The sequence below is a fragment of the Gymnoscopelus microlampas genome (assembly GCF_963454915.1).
Source record: "Gymnoscopelus microlampas genome assembly, chromosome: 8".
NCBI classification, from domain to species: domain Eukaryota; kingdom Metazoa; phylum Chordata; class Actinopteri; order Myctophiformes; family Myctophidae; genus Gymnoscopelus; species Gymnoscopelus microlampas.
In genome coordinates, this window is record NC_139945.1 from 19,205,324 (window position 1) to 19,215,116 (window position 9,793).

Genomic DNA, 9,793 nt, shown 5'->3' on the forward strand with positions numbered 1-9,793 from the left:
CTAGCAGCTGGAGGTGGAGGAGGTAGCCAGCAAATTCTCAGTAGTCTCAGTAGCAGCAGGTAAGATTACTTCTGCTCTCCCCACTCCATTTACATCCTTTACAGCCTTCCCAGCCTCCCTCAAGACCTCAAGGACGTCCCAGGAAGGAGGCAGCATGTGGCGGGTGAACACCAGACGTGCCAGCAAGGAGGCTGAGGGAATGATGAGCATGGTTAGCAACGTTATCAAAGACCTGAATGGAAAATACTGGTGGATGTCCCCTGTTAACTCATCCTCCCTCCAACCGGGAAACATCAGGACAGGGGGGATGTGGAGTAGAGGCTCCCCGCTCAGAAGTCTCAGAAACGTCCCCAGGAAGAAGCCGGTGGCCGCACCGTATCCGTTAGCGAAGGGACAATGCACGACACAGATGATCTGCGGGAAGATCATGCAGTACAGCAGGTCTGAACTCATCAACCAGAAAGCCATGACGCCTTCTCCAGTGAAGGCCAGACCGGTGCCAGCCAAGCCCACTAGCAGCACACTTAGGCGGATCACCCAGGCACACTCCCTCTCTGATGCCTTGAGACACAGTGGAAAAGACTTGTTATTAAAAAAGCACACCCAGTGTGAAGCGAGCGGTGATATTTATGAGTTATTAATTTCATCATGCATCTCGGTAGCCAATCACAGCACGTCCTGCGAAGTGACGTGCTTACATTTTTGCCAGACCCAGAGTGTCGGCCTACATGAGGCTTTGTCCCTATTTCGTCCATATATGGGGATAAATGTCTGTCCATCTTTTGTCCCTCTTTCGTCCATATATGGGGATGTCGGAATTGAATTCCTCTGTTCCTCTGCACACACGTCAAGCGAAGTCCGGCCATTCACATTTCAACCACAGGAGACCTGAGTCTGGCAGAACCAGGTCTCCTGGTCTTGTTTACATTATTATTAATTTCATCATGCGTCTCGCTAGCCAATCACAGCGAGTCTGCGAAGTTTGAAGTTAATTTCATCATGTGTCTCGCTAGCCAATCACAGCACGTCCTGCATAGCTTAGCCTATGGGCCTGTTTTCCACAGCATGGCGTCACAGCGAAAGACAAATTTTCACGACGGAAAGAAAAACTTTCGCAACGGATGGGTCCTAAACCCTCTTATAGGAGCGGTTGCACCGCTCAAAAATGACGACATAGATGCAATATTAAATCTAAGCTTATGCTTTATGTGTCTTAGTGATGATGCAGATCAGTGTTGGCCGTCTGATCTCCTTCTTGTGCCGAATTCCGAATTTATACGGTATGATTAGCCTCAGTAAAGTAGACAGCTAGACTGGACTGGATGCATCATGGGGCATTCCTGTGTTCAGTGATCCTGCTATTCAGGGCTCTCAAGGTCACATGTCACAGAGACATTTCAGCATACATATAACATTTTTGGTTTTACATGATAAACCTTTTACCTGAGTGTGGATGTTTGAAAGTATTTGTTTTGAATCTAAAGTTGCATTACAGTTACCACATCTTGGGCCCTATCTTGGGTTCCGCCTTACCCCTTATCCCTAAACTTCTTTGACATTTTTTATTATTTTGAAAACCATTTTCAAATAGTTCAAATAGCCAATCTACAAGCTCACAACGTTTCGATGTAGATCTGCTAGTTGAACCATTTTAAAATGTTACACCCAGTGTGAAGTGGGCGGTGTGTGGTCATCACAACATGACTCACTTAAAAAAAAGGATATATTACTTTTTTCCATCCATACTGCTATTCATAGGGCTGCACATGTGTCATGTGTTTCGCTAGCCAATCACAGTCCTGAATTTGCAAAGTCAGCCAATCACATTACAGCTAGTGGTGATGACACTAGCTGTAATGTGATTGGCTGACTTTGCAAAAGTATAGGACTCGGTTTGTTCCCCCTGCTAGTGCTGAAATTTCTACTAGAGATAATAATGGACAGCTAATTTGGGAAGGCGAGACATTTCCCTTTGAATTTCATGCAACAGCTCTTGTCAACCAGTAGTGGTCCTACCCAACCACAATGTCTTAATAGAAGAGCAGATCCAACCACAGCAATTGTGTTAGTTATATTGTATTAACATAATCTACCATACGGAATTGTCAAAATAACGTTTTATTCACAAAAAAGTTATGGTTTGCAGCCTTAATAGAGCACCCATCTGCTATCACATCAAAACCTCTTTTGCATAGCTGAAAGCCCTACAGGTCCTCTGTGCTTATCACAACAACGGTTTAGCATGTCTTCGCAGGATGCAAAGTGATATAGTCACTGCTATATACATGAAGACACATGCAGAGACACTAGTTACATATGGTTATAGTACTACAAATAAAGAAACGTTTCCAACCTGTTTCCTGAGGTAGCTTTTGTAGATATTCTGAGTAAACATGGATGCAGAAGAAAGCATGGCAGAGTCTACGGAGGACATGACGGCGGCAGCCAATGCCCCAATGCCCACCACCGCCACCCAGGACGGGGCGAGGTTGTGCAGGACCAGTGGAAGCACATTCCCTGCCTCCCCTCGCTCAAACGGAGCTGGAAGACCATACTCTGTCTGGTTCCAGTCTGAAAGGGTGAACCGGACATCCAAATAGATGAGGAGATGAACTTAAACTTGTTTTTTTGTCTTACAGTCAGTGGACCAGCAGAGGGCAGCCCAATGACAAATATTTTTTCATTGAGGAACAGAATCTCAGTCATTGTGTGGTATTTTCTCTAGTAGTTTGGCGGCACCTTATGGTAACTAATGGCCACATCAAATGTGATTTAATTTAGTACAAATCCCAGTGTTGCATTTCAGTTATTAGCCACAGCTAGCATGCTTGTAGTAGCTGTATACTTTTGATCTACTCTTCTCTCTCGCTAATGCAGGATTATGTTTGGAATAAAATTCTCAGTTTGATTTATATAGATAGATAGCTCTTAAAGATACAATTCAAACCATATGGGTTTGTTTAGGCGTGTTTCTGCATTTGTTGTGCCTTACTGCCTTCCTGCACGTGTAGGCATCATTTCCTGTGCAAGCACTAAATTAAGAATAGGCAATTTGGTGGGAATGTAACATCATTCCCACACTTTTCCATCTCACAAGGACAAAAGCTCAGTGTAGTGGGAATATAGGGGCAGACACTCGCAAATAAAGACAGTATTTAGATTGGTGGTGGACAAGTTGTCACTTTGTTTTTCAGCCTGTTGTCTCAGTCACTGGTATTAGTAGCCTATATCACTTTACACTTTGTGTTCATTATCAAGAATAGCTACATAAATGATTGACTTTAATTATTTGTATTGCAGATAGTTGTAGGCTATGAGACATTTTGTATAAGAAAAGGCCCCAATAAACCATTTGAAAATAGAATAATTCAATTTCAAATTCTGTCTCCGCTATACAGTAACTACACATTTGTAAATAGGTCCACAACCTTTTTTATGTAGGCCTGAGTCCTTCCAACAATCAAACTCAGTCTTTTTTATTGACATGATGAACAATAATGGAATATTCAGAAAATATCAATGAATCACAATAATATGATTAATGCTTAAAAAAAACACTTTAAAACTAACTACAACCTTTTTAATCATAATTTTTTCAAAAATATCCAAAATGGCAAATTTACATGTAGCCAGCATGAGATTTCATCTAAATCACTTTCTGCTTCCAGACACCTGACATCTCTTTGCTTTAACCAACTTGTCAATGTCAGGGACCAGTTTCTGAATCTGCAGTTATTTTCATAATATAATTTAATGTCTATTATGTGTCACCTATTATTTTGGATATTGCGGTCTAGGTAGAATGAGTCCAGATTCATACTGTATATAGCCAGATATAGTTGAAAATCATGTCTGGGCCGCATTGGAACTCTCCACGGGCCGTTTCACCAGTTTGACACTCCTGGCCTATACTCTTCCATTGAATTTAGACCCAGGTGTCAGGTTGGACCCCTAATGGTTGACAATAGACTGGGATCCAGACTGATTTGCTCTGTTCGGCAGGTTTTTTCCTCTCACTTTGCTTCTCAGTCTGGTACTGATCCTATTTTCAAGGGGCAGGACGGGCACCCGCGGGCACCCAGGCGCAATGTAAAATTCGAGTCACTTCTTGACTTGCCTACGTAATTGGTGACGTTTGGAAATACGAGTCAAATAGTACCATGGCCTGGGAAGCGAAGTGAGAAAAAACGAATCCGCCGAACGGAGCGAATCAGTCTGGATTCCAGGCTAGGTTGACAAGTGGTATTGCCTGAAGCTCATAAGGGCAATATTCTCCCCTGGCCAAGCAGGCGCTCTGTTTTAGCTCAGCGGTAGAAATTCGATCTCATGCAGGAGACCAGGGTTCGAATCCTGGGTAGGACAAAGGTTACGGATTTCAGCTTTAACAGTGTGTGCAAGTTGTGTGTTTGTAAAGTACCTGCAGAAACAGCCACTGCTCCTATGATGACTGAGGGAATCCCCATGATGAAGCTTATGATCATTGCTGCAAAACACGTGAATCGGGCCTGAGCAGGTGATTCAGCAGAAAGGACCCTCTGATAGAATGCCTGGTAGCACAGTCCTCCCAATGCCTACGCACACACACACACACACACACACACACACACACAGGCCCAACACAGTCAGCGCACTCATCAAATAGGGTAGTACCGTCTGAATACCAACGGCCACACATCAAATAGAGTAATACCACCTGAATACCAGCGCCCACACATCAAATAGAGTATAGTACCGCCCGAATACCAGTGCCCACACATCAAATAGAGTAGTACCGCCTGAATACCAGCGCCCACACATCAAATAGAGTAGTACCGCCTGAATACCAGCGACCACACATCAAATAGAGTAGTACCGCCTGAATACCAGCGCCCACACATCAAATACAGTAGCACCGCCTGAATACCAGCGCCCACACATCAAATAGAATAGCACTGCCTGAATACCAGCGCCCACACATCACAGAGTAATACCACCTGAATACCATCCCCCACGCATCAAATACAGTAGTACCGCCTGAATACCAGCGCCCACACATCAAATAGAGTAGTACCGCCTGAATACCAGGATACACTCATTAAACAGAGTAGGCACCGCTTACTCACACTGGGTGTGATCTTTTCTGCCACTAACGAGGAATGCGCCAGGGTGTGCGCATGAGGTTTCACACAGCTGAGTTAATACACCAGAGACTGGGGTCAAGCCAAATGAAATGAAATCAAATCTAGTAGTAATACCATCAGATGCAAAACAAATGAACTGAACCAGTGCACACATGTTTATCACCGCTGTCGGGGGGAAAGCTTGTCGCTGTAGCTTGTAACTATTACTTTTAAGACAATGGATAAAATTAACCTGCGTTCAAATGGATCCAATGCAGTTATTACTTAGTCATAAACTCTTGTTACCACATGAACCATATAGCTATTCTGAGGCGAACATTCTGCGAAAATTCTAGACCTTCCAGCTTGTAGGCTGTTTCCGCTACTTTTGTGCAACACTGGTATAAAATAGTTTAGTATACAATTTGGCGTTAATTTATGAGAAAAACATAAAAAGATGAAGTATGGACATTGAAGGTCTCTGCCTGACAGTGCGGATATGTAAACACAGATGCACACTGTACATGAGTAGGATTTGGGGTGAAACAACAACTAACCAATAAGAGGAATTCATCGATCCATTTTCCAACATCCTCCGTCTTGAGCTCCCCCATCCAGGGAGATGAGTGTAAAGGTGTGAGTGTCAAATTAGATGATGATGGGTGGAGAATTACAAAGGGAACACACAGCCACTGGCAAAGGCAAGATAAAACAGAACAAGGAAATAGTTCAACAAAAACATAATTATGTTCACCGCCAGTGAAGAAGTGCACCTCCAATGCTATCGGGGATTGGGGATGGAGGTTGCCTTAACCACTTTCCAAAATGTATCAAAATGTACCAAAACATTTAGAAAATATCTAAATATGAGTGCAGTTAGAAGTAAACTTAAGGATCTTGCTCAGGGACACCTAGACATATTGCCAGGGCTGGGAATTGAACCTGATTCATGTACTGTACCTGGGGCGATAGAACCCTGCAAACCTTCAAAACCGCCATCAAAACCCACCTCTTCAATATGGCTTTCCCCAGCTAACTCCACCCCCCCCCATTCTCTTCATTCCACTGATTTTTATTGATTTTATTCCTTAGTCTTAGCCTTTTCTTAGTGTTTTTTCCCCTAATAAAGTTGTTTTTCTTTGCTGTTTTCTCGTGCCCCCTATGTAAAGTGTCTTTGCGTACTTATAAAAGTGCTATCTAGATTTTAGATATTATTATCATTATTATTATTATGTCTGCTCTCACCAGACTGATGAAGATGATCAACAGCTGGATGACATCGGTGTAGGCCACTGAGTAAAGGCCTCCCAGCAGAGTGTAGGTGATAGCAACACCAGCAGACAGGATGATGGCGTAGGACGAATGAAGATCAAGAATCACACTAACTGTCCCACCTGTAAAAACACACAATACACACGCGTCTAAGCTAATTGAACCCTAGTGTCCCAACTCTGCACATGTCATAATACTATACAGTAGGTGAACCATCTGCGAAAATAGGCAAACTTTCAGCGAAGAAAGCAGATTTACAAGTTCACATGCCTTCCACGGAGCACACTTTTGTATTTGTTAAATATTGTAGGAAAGTAAAACATAACGTTATTTAACCAATAATGGAGAAGTCTAATTTCTAACAATTAAAGATGATGACGTTTCCATTTTGATCTATAAAATATCCTTTTGTTTGCTCCTGAAACCTGTTCGGAGCTAGCCTGGTTCCATACCATAGACCCCGCTCACTCTCTGAGTGGACTGCCTCTTGGTCTGGAGTTGTAAATGTGAAAATAAGACTTCTCCGGTACAAAATGTGTTGTCCAATGAGAGGCGGAGGTGGGCGTGGGGATCCCTTAGGATTGGTTTAGGGAATTTCTAATCCCCTCCCCCTTGTAATCCCCGACACTGGAGCCAATTTCAGACTGAAGCTCCACGCAGCTTCAGTCTGATAATCAGGCTAGTTCGGAGCCATAGGTAGTAAGAACTGACTGATAAGCAATAGTGAACAGAGCTAACAGCTGAACAGACTTAAATAACATTGATGTTGCAATGAAATGACAAAGTAAGGCCTGCATCCTGTGTGCCATTTGTACACAGAGTTACAGACCTGCAAGGGTCCATTTGGACCCCAGGTGGTCCCTGGACCTGACATTGATAAACAGTGATATAAAGTATGACTGACCCACGCTGGGTCAGGGGCGTAACTACCGTCACGCAGACAACGCGGTTGCGTTGGGGCCCAACGCCACCCAGAGAAAATAAATAAATAAATTAAGATATAAAAAAAATAATTATGAATTAAAAAATAAACCTGGGTGTGCCCCTTAACATTGTTACAAAACCGTTGTTTATGTACCCGAAATCCGTCACAAACCCGCGAAAAAAGTATCAGAAACCACTATAACCGCAAATTTTCGCAGTCCGGGCGCACATGTGCGTTCATGAGGGCCCGCTGTGACCACCTCGCGTGGCACGCTGTTGCCTCGTTACGCGACTGCGCTGGGTAAGACCTAGCCGGTTGAGTGTCTAAACGGAAGTACCGGAATTTGGCGGAAGTACCACCTAAGGAAATGATGTTACGGCTGTTTTACATTCTATTGTTGTCTGTTTACATTCTCAGTGAATGAAACAAGTGTTGTGACTGGTCGAAAAAGATTGTTTCGGGGGAGGTACATATGATGGAAGTCCCGCCCCTATAGACACTCTCTGCATTAGGTTGTGGCCCAGGCTTTTCTCCTCAGAGATGAGCAAAGGCTGGGAACGAGGCTATGACTGACCCAAGGCACCCAGGATGCAGGCCACCCACAGAATGTCACTGATCAGACTGGGAAGCAGAAGGGCTGTGGTGATTGCATTGCCATAGCGATGCTGAAATGGATCCATCATCGTCACGTAGCGCTTAGACCTCATTTGTTTAGCAAAGAGCAAGCCTCCTGTTGGGACACAACATGAAGGTGATGGATTAGACCAGTGGTTCTCAACCTGTGGGTCGGGACCCCACATAGGGAGGGTCCCCAGAGGACAGGGAAGTGAAAATTTAATTTAAAAGAAAATAACCCATTACCAACAAACTAGGCAACAATTGTGAAAATAGCCGATTTACAAGCTGTGAGCTTGTATTTTCACAATATTTATCTGTGGAACCGAGTCAAACTAAATGTAATGCCTCAACTCCTACAATTTCAAGTGCTTGTCAGGGTGGGGGGTCCCCATCTCCAATATGATTATTTTGGGGGTTTCCCAGTTCAAATATGATTATTCTGTGGGGTCCCCATTTCAAATTGGATTAATTAGGGGGCTTGCGGCCTAAAAAAGTTGAGAACCACTGGATAAGACCAGTGGTTCTCAAACAGTGTGTCTTGGGATTTTGCAACAACCATCACGTCATCATGGATTATTTATGTACTATATCAGTACTTTGTGCACACTCATATCCCAATACAGCAAATTGTATACCCTAAAAAAATATTTGAATCACTCCCAACCTTTATTTTCACAAATATTCAACAATCTTCCCATCGATTTTGTCCCCAAATCCCATTTTAATGAAGTTGAGGACGTAATAAACATGATGCTGGAGTGTGTTTTGTGTTTTTCCTAAATATAAATATATATATATATATATATGGAAAGAATATACATTCTGCCTCTTACCGACGAGGAAGGACATCACATATGAGGGGGGCCCTAGGGCCCAGATGACGCCACGAGAGGGAGTGTAGACAGCCTCAGCTGTACCCATGATGTAGCCTCCTCCAACCCAGGTGGCTTATAATGAAGATAAAGCAGTTAACACAGTTAGCAGTGGTGGGAAAAGTAACTTTTTTACTTAAGTAAAAGTCAATACTGTAATGTAGAAAATACTCTGTTACAAGTAAAAGTCCGGAATTCAAAATGTATGTGAGTAAAAGTACAAAAGCATTGGTTTCAAAATGTACTTAAAGCACCAAAAGTAGAAAGTACTCATTATGCAGAATACCCCATTTCACAAAGTTTTCAAATGTATAAAATGCATAAAAATGTTTTGAAAATAGCAGATCTACAAGCTCTCAATGCGTCACATCGTGATTCACATCTTGAAAAGGTTTGTGAATCCCTGATCTATGACATATGCATCGTCGTACAAATTGTATTTTCTCACCTGTCATTGTGAAGATGCCAATATAAATGTTGATGTTGCGTCCCCCTATCATGGTGACTTCACTTCTGGATCCCACACATTTCTTCTCCTCCCTCATGGATTTCCGAGCAGCCCAGACCCCCATCGCCAGGATCAAGGCATAGAATACCAACACTGCTACCAACCCAGCTATGTTTAGAGCCATCGTGAAACTGTAACACACATGCAAGCAGACAGGATGAGTTACAGTTATCATATTGAAATGTCCTTGAGCAAGATTTTGAATCCCAAACCGCTCCTGTTGCTGCCATGCTAGGCTGCCGCTGCCATCTAATGATAAAATGTATTATTTATCACGGAAATGTCATAATTAATGCTGAGAAATGCAGTCAATTCCATGCCTATTCACTGTTTCTTTTCCCCTCTGGGACAAAAGGACCATACTGTATCTAGAGAATGCATGGGATTGTCGCTAAACTGCACTGAATCAAAAGTAAAAAAACTGTTATTTTTATATAAGCTTCTCACATCAGTTACACCCCCTTTTTGTGCCCAACATGGGTGCAACTATTTTGTTTTA

At 42.9% G+C, this 9,793-nt stretch overlaps 1 protein-coding gene across 1 annotated transcript; it reads right to left on the reverse strand.

Moving 5' to 3' along the window:
- On the reverse strand, positions 1-9,418 carry LOC311050503 (high-affinity choline transporter 1-like; the record flags this gene model as incomplete). The annotated part of the gene is made up of 8 exons (XM_084064585.1): positions 1-561; positions 2,354-2,571; positions 4,418-4,571; positions 5,657-5,791; positions 6,345-6,493; positions 7,871-8,026; positions 8,748-8,861; positions 9,235-9,418. 8 exons carry the CDS (start codon positions 9,416-9,418, stop codon positions 1-3), a joined length of 1,671 nt encoding a protein of 556 aa, XP_083920711.1.
- Between the last annotated feature and the right edge of the window lie 375 nt (positions 9,419-9,793).